Source organism: Oreochromis niloticus, linkage group LG10 (assembly GCF_001858045.2).
Source record: "Oreochromis niloticus isolate F11D_XX linkage group LG10, O_niloticus_UMD_NMBU, whole genome shotgun sequence".
Classification (NCBI taxonomy): Eukaryota; Metazoa; Chordata; class Actinopteri; order Cichliformes; family Cichlidae; genus Oreochromis; species Oreochromis niloticus.
In genome coordinates, this window is record NC_031975.2 from 30,388,564 (window position 1) to 30,412,560 (window position 23,997).

Genomic DNA, 23,997 nt, shown 5'->3' on the forward strand with positions numbered 1-23,997 from the left:
ACAGCAAAGACACCCAAACGTGTAGGAAACTGGAGAAAAGTCTTAGACTCTACAGGCCTCAGTTAGCAAGGTTAAAGTTCATTTCAGCACACTTAGACAAAGACTGAACAAGTACACCCTGTTTGGAAGGGTTTCCAGGAAAAAGGTCTCTCTAGAAACAACATGGCTGCACGGCTTAGGTTTGCAAATCTCCACAAACTACAAGACTTCTAGAACAATGTCTTTTGGACAGATGATACAAAGTGGAAATGCACAGCGCCACCTGTGAGAAAACCAAACACAGCAGATCAGAAAAAAAACCTTAATACCAACTTTCAGTATGTTGGTGGATGGATGATGATTTGGACACCTGGCAGCCGTTGAGTCGACCATGAACTTGCCTGTATACCAAGACTCAAACGTGAGGCCATCTGTCTGACAGCTAAAGCTTGAACTAAACTGGGTCATGCAACAGGGCAATGATCCAAAGCAGCAAATCAAACAGAACGACTGAAAAAGAAAAGATTCAGGGTCCCCGCCACGCCTGACATACTGCGGTTGGACATTCACAGAGTTGTGCATAAACAAGTGCCCACAAACCTCAATGAACTGAAGCAACATTGTAAAGAAGAGTGAATGAAAAATCCTCCACAACCATATGGGAGATTAATAAAGTCACACTTTAAATTACTCCTGCTAAACATGCTTCAACAAGCCACTCAGTCACTGTTTGTCACACACTGCCTCTGTGTTCTGATTTAGTTTCAGTAAAGACCCGCTGTAATGTGTCTGTGTTGTTCACTGACACATTACAGTTTATTGACTGTATTTATCGCTCCACTAACAGAATGTAACAAACAGAAGAGTCCAGCGACACTTAAATTAATAGGGAACAACTTTATGAAGTGACTGACGTGTTTCGGCTTGTGGCGTTCCTCAGGGTCATTCGACCAAGCCGAAACACATTGGTCACTTCATAGAGTTGTTCCCTATTAACTTAAGTGTCACTGGACTCCTCAACGTCATTGGTGTGCATGACATGAATATTTTTCCAATTTTAAATGGAGGGATCGTCGTTGTTAGAGCAAATCACTTCAGTCAGCTTTTACATCAATTTGTGTTATTTTAAATACATCATAAATACATTACTGATCCAAAAACCTCATAAATTATTACTTAAAACTACATGCAGATATTTAGAGGAAAAAAATCCCAGTTTGGGTTAAAGAAAGTGAAAAGTTGTCCAACACATGCTGAAGAATAACACTGCCAGCCCTTGTTTCAATGAATGAGTGCCCTGTTTACTGAAACACGTCTTAGGTATGTAAATTAAAATAAACAAATTATTCATTCATCCCCAAACAAAAGGCCGGGGAATTATCCCGATATCAGATGACTCTCACATCCAAAACCAGGCAAACCCCAATGAGGTCAGAAGAGTCACGGCTACATGTGTGATGACTCAGTGGGGACAGTGTTAAATGAGGAAAACTGAGAACAATCATTATAAAGCAATTATGCGTTACATATTAAGCGACGAGAAAAGGTGCAAACCGGTGCAGAAAATTCTGCAGAACGCAGGAAATTAAAAGCCTCGGGCTCAAACTTTGTGCCGGTCTGTGTGAGTGCTGAACTCAAGAGTTTAGATAAGTCTCAGCTCCAGAGAGGTCAGAGTCAAGGCCTGACGGAGCCCGGAGATACGGTGCCTTTCTCAAGGGTGCTTCAGCTGGATGCCAGCACAGAGCCTCAGGTCCTGGTTATGTATGAGCACAGCTGATAAACTCATGAAACATCTTCTCAGGTGCCTGTGCAGACAGCATTAGGATTATGTCGGCTGTGAGCCACTCAAACCTTTGTCTCCTGTTTATTGGAACAATAACAAAAGCCTTTGATCGCATGAGGGCCGTTTATGTTGCATTAGGTATTCAAAAGTGTTAACAGTCATTGGACAAACTGTGCCAGTAGGGTTTCCTACAAGCCAACCTTTTCACCTGGACTCTTACCCACAGATATCACAGCTTCCTGGTTGTAGCTGATTAATGAGGGCCTTTTTAATGATGATGGGCTTTGGCAGGAACAGTAAAATCAATTGTGTGCACAAAGCCATGCACAGCAGCTGCTCTGCCACAACATCCTGTTTCGCAAACTACAGGACGATGCTGCAAGATCAGCAAGGGAAACCCGATGTGTCGCTGCAGCCACAGTTCACGGTTACAACCCTTTCCGGACAACGTTTTTAGGTACACTATCAAAGCCAGGCCAAAAAATAATTTTAAACATTTGGTACTTGTAACGTTTTCCCAGCCTTTAGGTCATACTCTTTAATTCGGCGTATACTGGAATATAGTAAACATTCATACATGCCCTGTGTAGGTAGTATAACAGAGCTATTGACTTTACAATGTAGTCGGCACAATGAACAAGGAAGACAGAGATTTCACGGTAATTAAGAGATTTGTTTAAACATATTCCACGCCGATTTGGACACTGTTTGCTAAATTTTTGAATAAAGTCCTCATTAAGTTGACATTCAGGGTAGGACCACGGATATGAAACAAAGGCTTATACCGCTCGAATTATAAACGGAGTTCGGTTGGTCGTTTCAATCTACTTGTACGAACTGTATTTACGGTAACACCCTGCGCGCATCATCAAAAGATTTGTCAGGAAGTGCAGGAATAGTTCGTGTCGCCCGAGTCCGGGGCATCCCTCCGGTGCTGTGACTGTAACACACCGGTGGAGAGGAGCTGTCACACCGCCTTCCCCATCCTTACCTTCCCGTGCTTTGAGCAGCACAGTGTTGGCCACAATGTTCTCCAGCTCCATGTTAATGCTGTGCGGGCTTACAGCAGCGGCAGCACACCGAGCTCCAGGTCCCCCCGGCGGCTTCAATCACAGTTATCCTCTGCCAAGCACCGTCCACCGCCACCACTTCCTCCCACCGCCCAGCCAAGGAGGAAAAACTCAAGCTCCGTTTCTGCTTTCGCGCAGACCCGTCCGGTGACAGTCCGCGCCCCTCCTCTCCTCTTTCTCCTCCTGTTACTCCTCCTCCTCGCTCCATCTCTCCGCCCTGAAGCTGCTGTCAGAGAGGAGGAAATAAAGCAGACTTCTCACTCTGTTACAAAGGCGCGTTTAAGGAAATACACATCATAATATCAAAGGCAGATAGCTCACTCTGCTCATATCTAATGCTTCGGTTTTGAGCTAGCCTCGAAGTGTGTGTTACTTAAACAAGCAATTTAAAGCTATTAGAAAATGCTAGCAACAATACCATTAGAGTTTGAGTTATATTAAAACAAACTTTACTGTCCACAAAACTTAACCATGCAATTTAAAAAAGACTGACTGGCATTATTCATAATGGACCCTTTACCAGAGACGGGCACAACTGGTCTCTGATAGCGCTTTATGACTTTTAGCTAACCGTTTAATCATTTAAGCATTTAGTACTGTTAGCTAAACATTTAATTAATTACTTTTGGTTCACCGTTGAGTACTTTTAGCCATTTATAACAGGTTATTACTTTTAATTCATTTAGTTAACTGTCTGTTATTTTTAGTTAACTGTGTATTACTTTTAGCTGACCTTGTAATCTGTTATTTTAGCTAACTGTTTATTACATTTAGCTGTTTCATTCGTTACTTTACGTTAACAGTTTATACATTTTTTGCTACTTCTTTTTTTTTGTTTTCAGTTAACTGTGTATTACTTTTAGCTGACGGTTTCATTCGTGACTTTGGGTTAACGGTTTATTACTTATGCTGTCTGTCTCTTTGTCCAATAAATTATGTCAAAGCAAATATATTTGTTGTAGACAAACCAATCACATTACAGTTAGGCCCATTTGATCTCAGTATGTAAATAATTCGCAAAAAGTTTTGATTTCTTGCAGTTATTTGTAGACTACATGTTGATTTTAAGCTCTATTGATAATGTTGTCTGTGTTGTAAATTAAGTACAAAACTAAGTTTGTGAAACCGTGGAGGTCATCAAATCGCCCACAACTGGCCATCTACGAGTTTCCTGGGCAAAAGTAAACTACTTAACAGGAAGTCCCTCCTATCATTAATTAAAAGATAATCTAAGGAATTAAGTAATGCAGTTTTTAGGAGTTTTTCTATAATTGTTTAATGAGAGGCAATTTTATAATTCCGTTATCTAAAATAACTTGAGCTCAGTACTTTTTAAATGTGGACTCTGAGGAGAGGACTTCAGTTGAGGTAGAATGATGAATGCTTTTATTTTATTTTATTTTATTTTATTTTATTTATTACTATGTGCATATTGGTATTGTACAGCACTTTGGTCTACCAGGTGTGTTTTTAAAGTGCTATATAAATAAATGATGATGATGATGCTTTAATTCCCTGAAACATTTGGATGTGTGATCTTTGACAGCAGATTTGGTTGTCACAGATTGTACATCCAAATATTTCAGGGAATTCAAGCATTCGTCATTAACTCGAGCGCCACTCCTGACAGTCTATAATGGTAGAGAAACATTTGAAGGACTGAGCTCAAACAGTCCTTTAAAAGGCCTCTCAAATATGATTTCAGGAAAACGTTGAAAAACAGCTCTACCTTCATCCCAAAAGTATTTTTGAGAAAACTAATGACAACAGGAATCTACATTTTGCATAACTGTAAACAAATATTGCTTTCTCATGGATTTTTTTAAGCCAGTCTGAGATTCTCAGGTGGACTTTTTTTTTTTAAATTTGATAAATTGAGATAATGTTAATTATGAAGGATTTGTGGATATTAAAATGTAATTGTTGCCCTATTAAAAAGATCAGCTGCATCATTAAGCAGAAGGGCAGCTGTATTTCCCGTATACTATAATATGTATATGTACGTATGTATATGTATAAACTAAAGCATTTCATTGTTCAAACCATACAACAATGAATTGTTAAAAGAATAGGTACGATTTAAGATTTAGGTAAGTTCAACACAATTTAACTGCAAACATTTGTGCAAATTCTATTGAAAATAACTAAAATTGCTGTTGTTGTTTTGTTTTTTTCTTTCTACTTTTACTTATTAAACCATTCAGTTCAGTGGTTTGGACTCATTTCTTAGAATCAGAAGAGCCTCCAGGAGCTCTGGCTTACAATGAATGAATTGAAATTCCACCGCTGTGGGAAATTTAAATTTTCATAAGTCATCTGAACTTTTATTGTTTCCTGTAATATTGAAGACAGTTTGTGTTTGTGTGAACTGTACGGAAAATATGTGTCTACTACTGTAACTACTAGGCCTACTGCTTGTGGTACTATTGGCATATATTTATTGATGTTTCTTTGTTATCATATGTCATTTAGCTATTTGTGAATTTAAGTGGTAATAGTGTGCAGGTAAACTTGCTTTATTAATATGTAAAGTTTATTGATATAATGCTTTTTAAGATGAGGACATGTCAAAAAGTGCTTTACAAATGTATTAAAAAATGGTGAGATAAACACCTGAATCCAGTAAAGCAATACAAAACACCCAGGCGACTGGTTTTTAAAGGATGCCACAGAGTCGAGGGTTCGAGGAGAGACTGTAGGCTGCTCCTCACTTCTGGCACTAAAGTCTGGTATATATTAGATTTCAGGAGGATTGTGTTAGTATTTCTACTTTGCTGTTTCTCACAAAGAAAACTATGAGAAGAAACTCAGATCATCAGCAGTGTAGATTTTATTTATATCTGATCAATAATGAATAATGACGACTCTGAGGATGTCTGGATTTCAGCGCTGTGAGTCTCTGAGTAGGTGTGGCGTAGGTTAGATCACACTGACCTCTGGAGGTTTCGGTCGTCAGCTGCAGGTTCTCAGCTCTGACTCAGCAGCTCAGAAATACACGATGTCCAGCATCTCATTTAAAAATAAACATCCCTAAGTCATGAGTTTGAATACATAATGAAATAAATACAAATATTAATTTTAAAAATTGGGATAAAAATAAAATAAAAATGAGCATATTTACGATTCCAAGTCTATTTGTGATTTTTTTTTAATGTTTTCTCTTGATGATGCATAATTCCACACCCTTATTAAGAAATGTTTGATAAATTATTAATATCAACGATCATAAATAAGCTTTTAGTGCTTTAACTTACTGTTACAAAGTCTTAATTCATTTAATGGCATACATGGTAAAAAACAAAAACAGAGTTAACCCTGACCCAGATGTGTTACCATTGTGTCTTTGAATAAAACATTCCAACATGGATAGGTTTTTTATTCATTTATTTCTATTTATTTATTTAATAATGAAATATTAAATAATATTTTGCTTGTATATTTACTTATTATGATTGATTTTTGCATGCTATTACAGATTTATTACATGGTGGTGTATTGAACAATGTTGCTCGTGTTTAAAGATCAGTTTGTGTTGGATGATTGTTTTGTGAAGTGGAAAAACAGAATTTTGACTTTTAGCAGTCAACAAAAAAGCAGAAAGTTGTAATTCTGATTTATAATCAAAGTATTCATGAATGAATCATTCATAAGATAAGATAAGATAAGATAAGATAACCTTTATTAGTCCCACACGTGGGAAATTTGTTTTGTCACAGCAGGAAGTGGACAGTGCAAAAGTTATGAAGCAAAAAATTAGAATAAAATAAAATAAGAATAAATACAGTACACATGGCATGTTCACGGTCATATACATGACATGGATGAAAATTATAGATTGATCGACGTTTATACCAGTTTAATGTTGAAGCTTTTGATATTGTAATGATGTATATTGTGGTTGGGTAGCTTAGTAATGCAATTTATCTGCAAGATAAGATACTAAAGCTTTAAAATGAATGATGCATTATTTATATTCAACATATAGAAGAGTAAAAGAAAACAGCATAACATGGGAATATGTTACAATGTTACAGTGTGTAAGTGAGTGAATGGTTGTACCTTCTTCCTGCTCTCATCCACTGTAAGATTAACAATACTCTGATCCAGTGACATTGTTGGGATGGGTCCATTCGAACCACACGCCCCCCTTCTGGACTCACCTCTGTTATTTATCTCAGCAGTTTTGCATAACATACAGCAAACTTAAAACTTTCTATTTTTTAAGTTTTTCCCTGCAAAATTATTTGAGTTACTTGATTTATGAAACAATTGTTTTAATCAGAGAAAATAATTTCTTCATTTATATTTTTATTTTTTGTCACATTATTTTGTAAATATTAAAATATTTTTTTTCTTGTACTATATTATTTTTCATTCTATTTCTTTATTTTCTTTTTGCAGGTGGACTCTGTACATTCTGAAAAAAATATAAAAAGTTTTTAATAAAAAACGGTTGGGTTGGAGGGGGCGTGGCTTGGTGGTCACGTGACCTGGACCAACCAAACACGTGCTTCCTGTTGCTGCCCGCATGTTGCCTGTCCCTTTCTGATTTTTTTGAGCCACAGTAAGAACAACACAAAGTGTGCAGCTCTGAAAACGGAGGAAAATCTCTAAAATGCCGCGAGCCAAGCAGTCAGCCCGGAGGAAGAAGTTTGACTACAACCGGAACCGGAAGAACGTGAAGACGAAGAACAAGAAGAAGTCGAACCCCAGGATCGAGCAGTGAGTGTTAGCATGTGTGCTAATATTAGTAGGAATGATGCAAAAACACGTTGTTAAAGCTGCAGCCAAAACATACCAGTGACCCGAGAGTCGACTAATTGATTGATCGAGTACATTCTTTACGTTAGTGAGTAGATTTACAGCGAATTAATTCACATTTGTTTAAAGTTGATTGGTCCCATTTGTTCAAGAAATAAGATAAGATATGATAACCTTTATTAGTCCCACACGTGGGAAATTTGTTTTGTCACAGCAGGAGGTGGACAGTGCAAAAGTTATGAAGCAAAAATTAGAATACAATAAGAATAAATACCGTACACAACTGTACAGAATAGAATAAAATACTATATACAGTAGAATAAAATATACAATAGGATAAAAATAGAATACAAATGGACTAAGGAGCTTGGAAAGAAAAGCGTCTGGAGTTCTTTAAGTTGCTTGAAGACGTTTCACCTCTCATCCGAGAAGCTTCTTCAGTTCTGAGGGTCAGTGGTGGAGAGTCCCAGATTTAAACCTAGTGGGAGTTTCCCCCCCAAAGGGGGACAAAGGACCCCCTGGTGATCCTCTACCTAATCACATGAGCCAAGGTGTGAAAGCAGGTGGGGGTCCTAATCAGCCAGAGTTTCGGGTGAGCTCATTGTGAAACCTGGCCCCACCCTATCATGTGATTTCCTGAGGTCAGATGGCCCAGGATGTGAGTGGGCGTTAAGGCGTCTGGGAAGGATCTCAAAACTGGATTATAGATGGCAGACAGTTGGTGTCGTAAACCACCGCCTCTGTTCACAGTGGACATAAATTACTTCTTTCACTCCTCTTTCAAACCATCTGTCCTCTCTGTCCAAAATGTGAACGTTGGCATCCTCAAAAGAGTGACCTTTGACCTTAAGATGCAGATGAACTGCTGAGTCTTGTCCCGTGGAGGTGGCTCTTCTATGTTGTGCCATGAGCTTGTGGTTATCCTAACTGGGCGTTCATAAAGTCAGCAAAGATGCACAGAAAAGAAGATCAGACACCAGCGAGGGAGGATAAGAAAGACAGATGCAACAACATTGTCATCCCCTATGTAGCCGGTGTATCAGAGAAACTCAGGAGAGTTTTCTCCAAGCACGACATCCCAGTGTACTTCAGACCCAGCAACACACTCAGACACAAACTGGTTCACCCGAAAGACAAAACTCCAAAACACAGACTGAACAACGTGGTGTATGCTGTACAGTGCAGCGAGGAATGCCCAGACCTCTACATTGGAGAGACCAAACAGCCACTTCACAAGCGCATGGCACAACATAGAAGAGCCACCTCCACAGGACAAGACTCAGCAGTCCATCTGCATCTTAAGGATAAAGGTCACTCTTTCGAGGATGCCAACGTTCACATTTTGGACAGAGAAGCCAGATGGTTTGAAAGAGGAGTGAAAGAGGCCATCTATGTCCACTGTGAGCGACCATCTTTGAACAGAGGCGGTGGTTTACGACACCAACTGTCTGCCATCTATAATCCAGTTTTGAGATCCTTCCCAGACGCCTTAACGCCCACTCACATCCTGGGCCATCTGACCTCAGGAAATCACATGATAGGGTGGGGCCAGGTTTCACAATGAGCTCACCCGAAACTCTGGCTGATTAGGACCCCCACCTGCTTTCACACCTTGGCTCATGTGATTAGGTAGAGGATCATCAGGGGGTCCTTTGTCCCCCTTTGGGGGGGAAACTCCCACTAGGTTTAAATCTGGGACTCTCCACCACTGACCCTTAGAACTGAAGAAGCTTCTCGGATGAGAGGTGAAACGTCTTCAAGCAACTCAAAGAACTCCAGACGCTTTTCTTTCCAAGCTCCTTAGTCTACGATGACCTGGATGACTGAGAACCTTCACACACATAGAATACAAATGCTTTATACAACTGAGTAAAAATACAACGATGCCAGAAAGATTATTGCACTTAGTGTTATTGCACATGTGTGGATGTGTGTTTGATCAGTTAAAGTCTTTGTTGTGGAGTCTGACAGCAGTGGGGAGGAAAGACCTGCGAAATCTCTCCGTCCCACACCGTGGGTGCCGCAGTCTCCCACTGAAGGAGCTGCTCAGTGCTGTCAGAGTCTCCCGCATGGGGTGGGAGATGTTGTCCAACAGGGATGACAGCTTAGCCGCCATTCTCCTGTCACTCACCACCTCCACTGGGTCCAGAGGGCATCCTAGAACAGACCTGGCCCTTCTGATCAGCCTGTTCAGTCTCTTCCTGTCCCCAGCAGAGATGCTGCCCCCCCAGCAGACCACACCATAAAAGATGGCTGAGGCCACCAGAGAGTCATAGAAGGTCTTCAGGAGTGGGCCCTCCACTCCAAACGACCTGAGTCTCCGCAGCAGGTACAGCCTGCTCTGCCCTTTCCTGTAGAGGGCGTCTGAGTTATGAGTCCAGTCCAGTTTGTTGTTCAGATGAACACCAAGGTACCTGTAGCTGTCCACAGCCTCGATGTCCATACCTTGGATGTTCAGTGATTGCAGTGGAGGATGCTTGTGCCTGCGGAAGTCTACCACCAGCTCCTTGGTTTTAATGGTGTTGATCTGGAGGTAGTTCAGCTGGCACCAGTCCACAAAGTCTTGGGTCAGTCCTCTGTACTCCTTGTCGTCCCCATCAGTGATGAGGGTTCCATATTCCATATTTTGGCTAAACTCTTCATAAAAGACAGTATTTTATACTTTTAACTCAAATATCTGACTGTGAACTGAATATTTGTCATGAAATCAGCTTTTTGATGTTAGAGGATGAATGTACAGAGGCCCTCTGTCACTAAAACCTTACATGCTGTTTTTAATGCAGTTGTTTGATATACAGACGGATGATGGAAATGATCATTAGTGACGGTGACAGCCACTAAAATGTCCACTTTTATGTGAACCACAAACTGAAATATCCCAGCAGGTGTGCAGGGTGTCTTTAAAAATGCTGAGAAGGAAAAAAATCCCGCAAAGACCTGACACAGGGCCTGAGAGATGGATCTACAGTTTACTGGCTGTCAGGAAGTCATTGTTAACGAAGGGAAACAGGAAGATTAGGCTGAGGTTCGCCAGTTATCCAAGAACTGGACTGAAAATCAGTGGCAGCAGATCTGATGGAGTGATTATTCGCCATCATCACTCCATCAGAGGAGCCATGTGTAAAACACGCTGGAGGCTCTGTCGTGGTTTGGAGCTGCATTTCAGCCAGTGGAGCTGGGTATCTTGGCAAAACCGTTAAAAAGTACCATTAGATTTTGATCCACTACGTAAAATCAACTGGAAAGCATCTGATTGGCAACGGCTGCATTTGTCAGCATGACAGTGATCTCAGTCTCAGTGCAGTAAAAGCATATCTGGATAAAAGAACAGCATCAGTCATGGATTGGCCTCCCCCGAGCCAAGACCTCAACATTATTGAAGCACTGTGGGGTCATCTTGAAAGTGAACAGAACAAAAGAAAGCTTTGAATGTCCTTTGGAAAGCTTGGTGAACTATTTCTGAAGAACTCTTAAAGAAAATACAGGCTGCATACGGCTGTTTTAGAGGACAAAGGTTTTCATGCCAAATATCGACTTTCAAGCTCGACAGACTTGTGCAAACTCTGTTTTTGTCTTATATGTTGTCTTTACATGTATTCTTGCACGTTTCAGTAAAGTCTTGGGGTGGCCCAAGAACTTTAACATTTGATTAGTAATAAATCTGGTGAATAACTGTGTTCCTGTGTATTAAAGACTTGATTCTACAGACAAAGTTGTGCTCTTGGTGACGTGCTAGGCTACAGTAGATGAGCTGTTCTCATGTCTAACGTGTTGTCGTTGTCAGATCTCAGATTCGAAATGCGTGGGATGATAACAAGTCCGTCGCCAGGAACCTGCAGGAGATGGGTCTGGCTTTTGATCCTAACCGCTCTCTGCCCATAAAACAGCAGAAGGTAAGAAACTGCACACAGTTTAGGTTTCAGATCTCTTTAGCTGCGCTTAATTTGCTCCAAAAATATGTTTTAGATGCAGTAAGGATCCAAAGTCAGTTTCAAAATATAAATATGAATTTATTCATAATCTCTGGTTGTGAATGTTTATATCTTATTCAGGTCTTCTGTCCAATCTCTCTAATCATCTGTCATTCAGTTTTGGTGAGCCTGTGTGAATTAGCCTCAGTTCTTAGCTGACAGGAGTGGCACCGGCGTGGTCTTCTGCCGCTGTAGCACATCTGCTTCAAGCAGTTCAGAGATGGTCTTCTGTCTACCTTGGCTGTAATGAGTAGTTATTTGAGTTCCTGTTACATTCCTATCAGCATAAAGCGCCGTGGCTATCCTGACCTCTGACATCAACAAGGCATTTTCAAACCGCTCACTGGATACTTTCTCTTTTTCAGACCATTCTCTGTAAATTGTAGAGATGGTTGTGGGAAAATCACAGCAGAAAATCATCTTCTGAAACACTCAGACCAACATCGTCCACCTTCCTGCCTCATTATGATGCTTCAGCAGGTCACCCTGATCATATCCACACAATTGGCTGATTAGATATTTGTGTTAACAAGCAGCTGAAGAGGTGTACCTAATAAAGTGGTCTGTGAGTGTATAGCTAAAGATGAAAGTGATTAAAGTAGTCATATTTATAGCAACTGCAAAAACCTGAAATGAGGGAATGACCTCAAGTTTTTGCTATAAATTCTGGTAATGTTAAAAACGACCAGCACATTAAACTTACAGAGTATTTGTGTTCACGTCCTGCAAATGTTAGTTTGAGCCTGAAGGGGGCGACAGAGTGTTAATTATGAAGTCTGCACTCAGCCTGAGATGTTTGATTGCTCCAGGTTTCAGACAGAAACAGAGATGCTTCCTCCTGAAAGTATCCCCGGTGATGTTTTACAGCTGCTCGTGTTTTTAATTAATCACCGCTGCCGTTTCAACTCGGGCCTAAACCGAGTGAATCCTGGCCTGCGGGCTGCACTTTGTTTTCCAGCAGCCTTCAGACACGTTTTCTTTTTGTTCTCCTGTGATGGCGACTAAATGATGAATTTGTGTCTTCCCGCCGGGCTCGGCGGCGAGGACACTTAAATGGTTTTGTCTCCTGAAACGTTGTCGCAGACGAGATAAACCACATTTCACAGCTGTCATCGCGTCGCATTAGGGTGGAAGATGGATGATTATGTTTATTAACCCAGAGTCCAAACAGGCTGCCTGATGACCTTCATTGTATTTTTCTTCCACACGTGCAGCTCCTCAGGGAAGATAAGAAGCCTGGCGTCGTCACCAAACCCTACATCGTACAGCGTGAGTGTCTCCTCCTCATGTACATGAATGTCTGCTTCACTTCATCCTGCAGGTGACAGGTGGTTTCCAAACGCTAAGCTAAATCCCACCTGCTCATTTATTCATTTATTATTCTTTTATCTGGAGCGAGGAGTTGTCCATGATGTCAGCATGTTTTTCTGTCAGACTTTCTATGATTTAGGGATGATTTCTAGTTCACTGGCTCCGATCAACGTGAGAATAAGATGTGATCTTATAAAGACAGTAAGTCGATGGAGAAGCAGTAAGATTATGTGCCAAGGTTGATAAATGACAATAAGAGAACAACAGACAGGTCGGTGACCTCAGCAGAGGCATCCAGGCCTGCTCATTCAGATGTGGAGGGTTATCATCCCGACTCTGGACTCCGTCTGAGGGTCTGACGTCTTCACCCTGAGTCTGAGGCCTCGTCCATTCACCTTTCTGAGAAAGCCTTTCAGTCTGTGCCCACAGTGTGAGGGCAGGAACGTAGATCGGCGCTCGTCTCCCTCACTAACATAGCCCAACAGAAGCGACTGAGCCGGCCGCTGCACAGAGACCGAGGCGGGTTTGTTGTGTTCAGAGTTGGCTGGATGCCGCCCACCACGGCTCGTTTAAAGCCTGCTCATGGATGCCAACCAGGCTGTGCTTGTAGGATTTAGCTTGGATCAGCAAATATTCCCAAACACTTCAGCCGCACACCGGTCTGTCCGGCTCAGCTCTCCCTTCGCTCGTGAACTTGACCACGAGGCAGCCGGGGTGGGTAGCAAATCTGTAAAATTACAGAAAAAGTTCTCTTAGCTCATCGCCCAGATTGGTGGATTTTTCCATAATAGTGAAAAAAAATATCTTTACTGCCATTTAATTGTTTATCTATTTTTTATTACTTTAGTATGAATGGCTGTGGAGAGATCTGTATCAACGGGACAACTGTAAATTTCATGTCGAGAGTTTGTGGCCTCACATTGGGCGAAGACGTCCACTGGGCCGGATCCTGGCCCCCGGGCCTTATGTTTGACACCTCTGCTATAGGGGGTCTTCTGATTGTTGGCATTTCTCAGTATTGTTGTGGGGTCTTTACCTTGCAATATAAAGCACATTGTTAACAATGTGACTTGTAGTGTGAAGCACTTTGAGTGGACAGACACTGTGGAAAAACAAGAGCATGGTGAGTTGACCTTTATCGTGGCGCTGGAGCAGGGGCGGAGTCAGGATAAATTGTCCTCGGCTGTGGATGCCGCTGCAGTTTTCTCACTGATGTGTTTTCCTTTGCTGCTGCTGCTGAATGACATGTTAGTGTTTTTTAATGAAGGCTTCTTCACTTCACTTCCAAAAGTCTTTTCATGTTGCTCACACTGTGAATGCAGCCTAATTAAACCAATTAAAATGAAAGCGGCGTTTCACTTCTGCGCAGCGTGTTTGTTGTGATGTTATAGAAGCAGCAGCTGCAGATTCAGTTTTTATTTCCAACCTGTGGCAAGGTCGCAGCTCAGAAACACTCCTTTGTGTCGGCAGCCTTATTTCAGTTTGCATGTTTTCCTTTCATATCCTTCAGTGTTTTTATCTCCTTAAAGCTGACTAAGATGGAAAATGTACCTTTTTTCTGTTAAACTTGATAAGAGTGTTTTTGTTCTTCGTGTTTGGTTTGTGTGAGCAGAGCTGGAGGCGGAGGCCAGCCTCCCCGGGAAAGACACCAAGACGTTATCGACCGACCTGATCGAATACGTTCAGTACATGATCCGAGAGCACAACGAGGACTACAAGGTAAGAACGACCAAGCTTGGACCACAGTGATGGGACTGTCCTCTGGATTTAACAGTAAATTACAGATCCTTCATTTTACAGCCAATTTCATGAGTTATTCATGAAAATTTCACAAAAATGAGCAGGTACTGACAGTAAAAGGTCAGGTTTTTCTGCTTGGAGACATCAATGACCAAATGGCCGTTACTCATGTGCATTACCCATGGTCCCTGCAAGAGGCATCCCATATCTGCACCTGTAACAGCCTCGAAGCACGTCAGGGCCTGCTTTATCTTATTTAAGGGGGAGATAGGCTGGAGCATGTGTTATCTTTGTGTTTCATGAGCCTGTGACTCAGAAAATAATCACGTTATGAAGATAAATATTAAATATACTGCAGTTATTGCACAGAAAAATCAGCTGATTCTGAGGAGGTCGGATCAGAGGCATTGGTTGTTGTAGTTTTTTTAAATTCTTGGAATAACCCTGAAGTGACTTGGATAAACAGAGCAGTGTGTGGCAGAGTTTTAAACCGTGCTTTTATTAGAAAAAGGACTCATTAAAATGGATTTTCAACAGCTGCTTTAGATGAGACTGAGTCACCGCCGGGAGCGCTGCCAAGCCGGAGTCGGTCAATAAGAGGGGATATTGTGAGAGTGTGGATTTTTCTTTATACAATGAAACGTCCTTCACGGAGAAATGTTCCATCCTTGACTTTTTGAGCCGAATGTGTCAGCTGGAGCTTCGCACTGAGAGAACTTGTAGGCAGATTCAAGTGTTTTTACTACAGTTTAGACCCGAGTTTATACTTCTGCTCCCATTAAAGTGATGCTTTTTTACATTTTACAAATTAAAACACAGAAAAACATTCACACTGAGGTCAACCATCAAATTATCACAACAACAGATGGAATAACTGCAGATAAAGTGGAAAAAAACAATCCACTAAAAATACCTGTAGAAATACTTTAATTGACGAGTACTTCATCAGTCAGAGCGATGTGATCAGCTGGCTCTCCTGCAAGTCACTCGTCCCACTGATCCCATCAGACTCCGCCATCTTGGATTGTAGCTGTAGGTGCTGACAGTCATCACTAGCTGTGGTCCAGCTGTGAGTCGAGATCCTCTGTGGAGAGTCAGCTGAATGACATCGAGGATCATCTCGACAGCAGGTTGAAGGGAAGTCTCTGATGCGAACGGCTGAGGCCTCTCTGGCTAGGAACGACTGAACTTTCAAAATAAAATGTAATGGAAACATTTTGTTAAAAATGAAACTTTAAAATCAGGTGCTGAATATACTTGGTGGTTATTACACCTGATCACCGCCCAGGTATAATTATTATGTAGGAAACACTCATTGCCCCTAACACCGCCCCTCTCTGAGCTTGGGTCAGCTGGAGGTTTCTTCCTGTTAAAAGGGAGTTTTTCCTTCCTGCTGTCACCAAGTGCTTAAGTGGTTGTTGTATTGTTGGAGTTTTCTCTGTATTCCTGTAGGATCTTTGGCTTACAGTATGAACCACGTTGAGGGGAATTTTGTTGGGATTTGGTGCTATATGAACAAAACTGAAAAAGAAAAGTCCTGGTGCAGAACAGGAGTCATCTCCTGGCTCTTTGTCTAACAATACTTTATACAAGGTGTTCTTCACAGACTCTCATTAGGGGGGAATCTTTTAAAACTTTTATCTGCCTCTCCCCTGAGTCTTTCATCCAATGACTGACTCCAGCTCCACCTTCCTGGGCTCAGCTGGGCTGCACATGAACCAGTCCTCCACTGGTTGCAGGGTCTTTTTAGGGGGATCGTTAATTTTCCGCAGAAGAAATCCACTCGACAGCTGTAGTCGAGTGGATTCGGTCCAAAGGATGAGAGTCTCACTGGAAAGGAAGCTGAAAGATGTTGAAAACAACTTGGACAGCAAGTTAGCTGGTGTCTGAAAGCACAAGCTGGTTAGCTGAACTTTGAAAATAAGAACACGGTCGATCATGGAGGAATAAAAATTAAAGATCAGCATGTAGCAGGTGACCATACCGAGTGTGGTGGGAAATGCTGAGAGTTGAACTGACCACTTGTTTTCTAATACAGCATGGATTCATTATTTAAACTAAGACCCCATCAGTCACTGTAAACGAAGAGCAAGATGCTGACAGTAAAAAGCATTCAGCCTGAATCTGCTCTGAATTCAAAGTCTTCCCAACCTGTTTGGTTAATTGAAGCCGATCCTCCGTGTTTAAGCATCACTTAGCTGAATAACGTCTGGTTAAAGTTTGCAGAGGAACGCCCTCTCACGCTGCTGTCCCTTCCTTCCCCGCTCTGCAGGCGATGGCCCGAGACGAGAAGAACTACTACCAGGACACGCCCAAACAGATCAAGAGGAAAATCAACGAGTATAAACGCTGCCACCCGCAGCACTACGAGGCCTTCGTCAGCTCGCTCGCAGCTCCAGAGCCGATGGTCCAGTAGAAGATCCGGTGTGGGTCTGAGGAAGTGGACTGTGGACATTCAGACTTAGGTCGAGTGTTTGGACAGACAGTAAAATACTGGAGCTGTCGGCGAGTGCCGAGGAAACACGTCCGTGTTGTATTTCTGGGACATTTCTCTCTTCTTTTGTATTTTTAATTGAGTCATTTTGTTTCAGGATTTATTCGCTCTTTCTTGTGAAAGTCAAACATGACTGAAATGAGATTTTTAATAATTTAAACCCCTTGAAGCTCATCCAGCAGGTGTGGGGTTTTTTCCCTTTCTGGGATAAAAGTATTTCACTTTCCTCCATTATCCTCATAAACCACAGGAGGACCCAAACATCCAAGTAAAATCATGAAAAATGAATCTATTTTTAATGGTGTGTTAATTGATTTCTGTTTTTATTCCCAAGCAAACCCGCGCAAAGTCCCAAACCACAAGACAAGAATGATCTGTGCAGGGATCAAATATGAAGTGAGATGCTAAAATAAAGAAGTCGGTGAATCTTTTCACTGATAAATAACAAATATGTGAGCGGTTTCCAAACCCTCTGGAATTTTTCAGCCAGAAATAAAAGTCGGGATGATTGTTGAGGACGCTCAAAGAGTTTCTGGATGTGACCAGAAGCAACAGATAAAAATATTTTCGCTCATTTGGAGGAGAACAGTACAAAAATGTTAAAGCCGTGTGAAAGCGTGACCCAGATCTTGCTTTCGGCGTGGCTTTAAAGACAGAAAATTACATTTCACAGCTCTATTTTAAGCAATTCTTCTTTAAGGGATGGAAACTGACTGCAGCGAGTCTCTGTGTGATACAAATAAGGATTATTTCGAACTGTTAACCATGCAAAGCTCCTTAAGTAGAGTCCAATAGTAGTCACGTTTAAATGCAGAGGAAGTTTGACTGTTCGCCCAGTTTGTGTCACTGTGAGTGTTTAGATAGAAACCTCATTAGTCTGGTTTTACTCTTTTACTGAGGTTGTTTTTGCAGCAGAAGCTGAATCAGGATGAAGTCTTAAATTTAAAAACATGTTTTAATCGGACGCTCAAAGTGCTTCACCATCTTTGAACAACCTGCAGGAGCCGTCAGTTTAATCAGTGGAGATGGAAGTGAGGACAAACACGATGACCCTGAGGTGAAGGTGAGATAAGTGATAACAGACAGGTTGTGGTGTCCTTTCAAAGTAAGAGAAACACGTGTCCATGAGCTCCTCTGAAGACGGGGCGGGTCTAACAAATCGGCCTGTATTCAATGAATCCCTTTTAAAAGGGTCCATTATATTACGCTTGGTGCTCTAGTGAAGTGTTTTATTTTACAAGGCTTGGAGGAGCATGGGTCTGCTAAAAGGAGACAAAAAGGAATTATTTTAATGACCAAAAGGGGGCGACGACTCTGAGACGATGGACCCGCTGAGCTCAGTGAACACTTTGCTGACGAGTTCAAGGGCTCAGCTTCTAGTTTCATGTCTTCATGACTACATTGTGATACTGATGATGTAGATTATGGTCTCCATTATTCAAAAAGGCAGATAAACCAAGGTAAAATAATTTACTCATTGGCTAACCAATGAACGTTCAGCGTCCCTCAGTTTCACAGCCCGCCCCTCGCTCTTCACGACAATCAACCCAAGAGTTGCAAAAATGTTTCAGTTTAAACTTAAACTACAGTCGTGCGTCACTGAATCACAGAAAGTTTAAATCAAGGGTGTTGAACTCGTTTTATATCGTGGGCCAGATGTGCAAAAATACAAGATAAATGTGTTAAAGATAAAAGTTACAGAAAAGGTTCTTGTACTTCATACCTCAGACTGTCCTATAGTTATAAAAAATAAAGCATTAGTTATTTATTAATTGAAATGTCCCTTTACTTGGTGTAGTGTGGTGGTTAAACGTGTCATTGTGGTCTTTATCAATAAGAAAAGCTGTAGTCATGTCATGAAAATACAGTTAAAAATTAAGAATCTATGCACTCCTTCATATTCTAAAGCTGTCCAGTGGAGTCTTTGCCAGGCCGATTTCTGCCCCCGGGGCTTATGTTTGACACCCCTCACTTAAAATCTTAAATTCATGCTGTGGGAACACTGAACATCTGTCCCAGTGTTCATGGTAAAACGGCCACAAAATATCAAATTATCATGATAAGAAACAAAACCAAATAAATCCAAGATTAAAAAAATGACTTGGACACATCCTCATTGGACCATGAAGGTTATGTTAACCAATCAGTCCTGTCCAATCCACACACGCCTATGAATCGAAGTCTTTTCCCTTCCTGTAACATCTAATAACTCAGACATAACAAGGAAAGGTTTCTTGTCCAAACTTCATGTTTATTAATCCCAAATCCAACCATAGTCACTCTGAAGTGTTTCTATTGTGATCATTTCTGAACTAATCGATCAATCAAACACTTACTTTTTGTGTTCATATATGTATATATGCATAAAACTGACTTGATTCCTTCGGTTCAGCAAAAAATAACAGATTATGAAATCAGGACGAGTTTTCATGACCCTGTCTGTTAAACTGTCTGTTAACAAACTCTTCATCAGCTGTTTCACCTTCTGAGCTCTTGTCAATCATTTACAGCCAAGAAAAACCATCTTTGGCGTGAGGGCAGGAACTTCTTATCTCAGGTTGTACTGAAGGAATGTCAGGCGTGATTGCTCAGTTTATAAATAAAAACAACTGCTTGTGAATTATTAACGGAGTCGTTAAGCATGAAAAATCAGGACCTTGGTTTTTATTTTTACCAAGTTTGGTTTAAGACATTACTTCATATTCCTGTACAGTGATGCTCCGGCAAACGGTGTGTGTTGAGGAAAAACTTGTATTTTCCTGGTTTGCAACAACCAGCATCCGCTGGTTGGCGAGTGGTTGCTGGAAATCACCAGGTGAGAAAGACCCCAAACCTCGCCGATTGCATGGATGGCAACTTACCTGTAAACACTCTGCAACTAAACTGAGGTTGTTTGGCTTCTAAGTAAAAACTGCGTCTTTTGAAATTCACGGTTTCATCACAGCTCAGAGAGTAAATGGCGACTGTTGGGCTACCACAGCAATCTGTGGGTGACTAACATAATTTTAAGGAAGTTTTTGATGGAGCACACTCTTTGCAACCAACTCACCACCAGTGACAGCAAGCAACTTCCAGCAACCGCTTGCTGACTGGTTAGGGAATGGTGGCTGCTGGGCCTGTGTGACTGAGGCCTTAGCAAATGCAATCAATATGAGTAAGTCTGTGATTTGGATTTGATGAGACTACTAAGTTTGGGGGGTTTCTTTTGGAGTTATACTAATTCTTGTGCATACAGTATATACACTAGCATACAAGGACAGTCTTGTATCTGTTATATAACTGTTTTGGCAGATGCAGTTTTCTGGAAGTTACGTCATGTACTAAAATGACATTCATGGAAGTCAGGATTATTGGGTTTCACCCAACGTGCATTTCTTTCCCTCATAAATCACTTCATTCTTTAGATGTTATGTATATTTACAAGCCATTGATCCGTCATTTGGGGTGTTTTATGACTCATTCGTACCTGCTGTGAGGCTTTATGCTGACTGAGTCACACTCGTAGCAGTCTGCCGTGAAAACAGAGTGAAACTGAGCCAGAGTGACATCTCAGCAAATTCATAAAAGTCCTGCTCTGCCGGCTGGGGAACTTCACCCAAGAAACAAGTCTGGACATTTATAGAGACTTTTGGTCTGTATTATCTGTGTTTGCAGTGAATTGCTCAGTCAGCAGACGCAAGGGTGATAATGCATTTTCCACGGCTAAGCAAGCAAATAGGATATTTGTTAGGGGATATCTCAGAGCTCCATACAACGGGTGATATAACAGGGTAGTTACAAGCTGAGTGCAAGTCTATGTTTATGGCCTGTCTGCATGTTTCCCCACTCGTACTTTAATCTCATGTAAATGAGGTGTTAATCTCTGCTTAAGCCGAGCGACAAGGTTTGATGGCTTTGAATGACTTTAAATCCTCTTTAACCATTGGTTGTTTCTAGGAAATCAAAACAAATTAACCACAGATAAAAAGAATTAACCCTGTGCCCAGTGCCCACACACTTAGGTGTCCACACTGCCAGCCTTTCCACACGGCAGGGTGACGACAATGGATGATCTGATATCGTCGTGTTGGTGTTGTTCCCAGATCATCATGAAAATGTTCCAGGTTCAACATTGCAAGTGACCAATCAGAATGTTGTGACGTTATTCTTTTGGGCGCCAAGCCATTTGTGCATTTATGAAATTCCAATGTTGCAAGGACAATATCAATTGTGCTTACCGTTTATTAAAGGGTTAGGGTCAGGGTCCGTTGATCGGCGGACAGAGGCGGTTTCTCGCCGCTTAAGTACAGTTTTTTGTTTTACGGCAGTTTTTCCCGAAGTCGCAAAAGTATGACGTCACAACATTCTGATTGGTCACTTGCAATGTTGCTCCTGGAACAACATTTAGTATGATGATCTGGGAACAACACCAACACGACGATATCAGATCGTGCGATGACAATACCCCATCAGCTTTTTTACAACTGAGGGTAAAAATTTAAAAAAGATGTTTGGTCCTCAATAACTCTTTGTCAGGGACCTTGGTTTTCTTAAGCAAGACTAGCTAAATAAGAAGTAATGCACAAGGACAAAATTGTCATAAACTGTACTTGAAATTTCATAAACAAATAAAAACGACATGAAAATATTGAGAGACGAGATCCAATCAGAACTAATTAAGCTGTGTGGAAAGGCGGGATGAGTTTGTAAGTTATCCAATCAGAAGTAATCTCCTTGTACATTAAGGTTAGACTTGCTAATCTGATCTCCACTTAAAAATAGTACTTTTTTCTCTCATGAAAATGTGACATGTCAATGCTTGGGCTGAGGAGAAGAGCAGGCATTGACCCTGAATAATAATTAAAATTTTTGCCATGGGTCCAAATTTAAAGTGTGAAACAGTATCATGGACAATAAAGGAGAGGAAAACTCCACCATCGATGAGACTGTCCAACTCTTGGCTTTAAAAATCTGTTTGAACAAGGTGTTGCCTACGATGCCGAAACCAAGACAGAAGGTAAGGTAGCAACTGTTTGTTCTTCCTGTCATTGGCGAGAAGCGTTGCCTCATGCATGACCTGAGCAAAGCATGAGGCAAACTGTGTTCTGTAACTGTGCAGTGTTGAGCTATAGTTGTTTTGGGTTCCTGTACAAACTGAGTGAGAGGCTTGAGAGCTTGGCTTGCTTTGGTCTACCCTCTATCACTGATTCTGCTCATAATATTTATGGACAGAATTTCTAAGCACAGCCATAGTTTGAAAGGTTTGATCGTCTCAGGATCTTGTTCCTGCTTTATGCAGATGATGTGATTCTGTTGACTTAAACTTGCACCGGGGTTGTTTGCAAGTGTGAAGCACTTGAGATGAGAGTTAGCACCTTGTAGTCTGAAGCCATGGTTCTCAACCAGGAACAGCTGGAGTCCACACTCTGGGTTGGGAATGAGTTCCTGTCCCAGGTGGAAGAGTTTTAGTATTTTGGGGAGAGTGGAGCGTGAGATGGACTGACAGATTAGTGTGGTCCTGGCAGTGATGCAAACGCTATACTGGTCTGTTGTGGTGGCGAGAGACCCGAGTGTAAAAGCACGTGTCGATGAACTGGCTGATCTATGTTCCTACCCTCTCCTATGATCACGACCGAAAGAAAGAGAAAGAATGAATAAGATCAGCAGCAGAAATGAGTTTCCTCTGAAGGTTGTCTGTGATTAGAAATAGACTCAGTCATTTTAGAGGGGCTCAGAGTAGAGCCGTTATTCTTCCACATCAAAAGGAGCCAGTTGAAGTGGTTCAGCATCTGACCCCGGTGCCTCGTGGGCACCTCCTCCTAAGTGAGGTGCTTCGAGCATGTAATGGAGGCCTGGAGCAGATCCAGGACATGCTGAAGAGATTATGTCTCTGGGCTGGTTGTGCAATAATTTCAGGGGTCAAAATAATCCTGATTGGTTTCATTAAAACAAAGTGATACCAGAATACTATCACAGGATGGCAAATAGGTTTTTAATAACATCGTGGATTATACTTTGGATAAAAGCTGCAAGTTGTATTACAGAAAAGTTTAGTTTAATACAAGTTAGAACTTTGTAAGTTATAACTTAATAGCAAAATAAGCATTTTTTTTCAGTGTTGCCATTTTTTTTCTTATGGTAAATTATTCATGGGGTCCCAAGTATGCATGTTAAACATGTCGGTAAGATGGGGGTAACGTAGGAGCAGAGACTAATCCACCTTATCCTAACAATCAGTATTGTTATGACAAAGAGACCATGGTTCTCAGCCATCAAAGGATGGTTGCCCGTTCCAAGATGGGGAAGAACTGCTGCCCTAAGTGGAAGTGCTAGAGGCTGTTGCCCGGATAGTCACTGGCAGTTGCCTTGAAGAACATCATGCTTGTCCGTTAGTCCAATACGTGAGTAAAAACTGCAGTGAAACTGCACATCTATGGTAGATTTTGGACTACAGTCCTACAGAGGTGTATGTGAATTACCAAGCTCGCTGACTGAATCTCACAGTGTGATGATGAGGAGATCCTGTCAATGTGTCCTTCTCCAGCTTCTTCAAAATGGGCATGGTCTCTTTGAAGTCTTATTTTTGGTAAGTTTTATGGGGCGCTGCACTCCAGAAATGACAGAAGCCAAAGTAAGTTTTAAAGCTGAGCACTTTTCCTAATAACAAATGTTTGTTCTTTTAACATCATAAACAACTCTTGTCATGGCTCCTTTTTCATCCTTCTACATATAGCAGTTGTTCTTTTGACCTGTACAGTTTATTTATTAGTCCGAATGGTTCAAATTAAAACAGTCTCCCAGACTTTGTTAACAGTTGTGACACTAAGTTGATACATACCAATAACTTTTATTTTTGTTTATAGTCAGAAAGAGTCAAAGTGACCACAGGGACTACGATTTCAATATTCC

The 23,997-nt window shown here is 41.3% G+C and overlaps 2 protein-coding genes across 2 annotated transcripts in view; one reads left to right on the forward strand and one right to left on the reverse strand.

The window, feature by feature from the left end:
* Positions 1-3,014, reverse strand: part of grk6 (G protein-coupled receptor kinase 6) — a 54,101-nt gene extending 51,087 nt beyond the window's left edge. Inside the window, exon 1 of the mRNA XM_003453964.5 lies at positions 2,754-3,014. Coding sequence (XP_003454012.1) covers positions 2,754-2,805 — 52 coding nt within the window. The 5' untranslated portion in view covers positions 2,806-3,014. The remainder of the gene's footprint in view (positions 1-2,753) is intronic.
* A 4,314-nt stretch (positions 3,015-7,328) lies between these two features.
* nop16 (NOP16 nucleolar protein homolog (yeast)) lies at positions 7,329-18,881 on the forward strand. Its single transcript, XM_003453952.5, has 5 exons — positions 7,329-7,554; positions 11,378-11,486; positions 12,779-12,833; positions 14,488-14,594; positions 16,888-18,881. The coding sequence occupies exons 1-5, from the start codon at positions 7,448-7,450 to the stop codon at positions 17,029-17,031; spliced, it is 522 nt and encodes a 173-aa protein (XP_003454000.1). The 5' UTR covers positions 7,329-7,447; the 3' UTR covers positions 17,032-18,881.
* Positions 18,882-23,997: the final 5,116 nt, after the last annotated feature.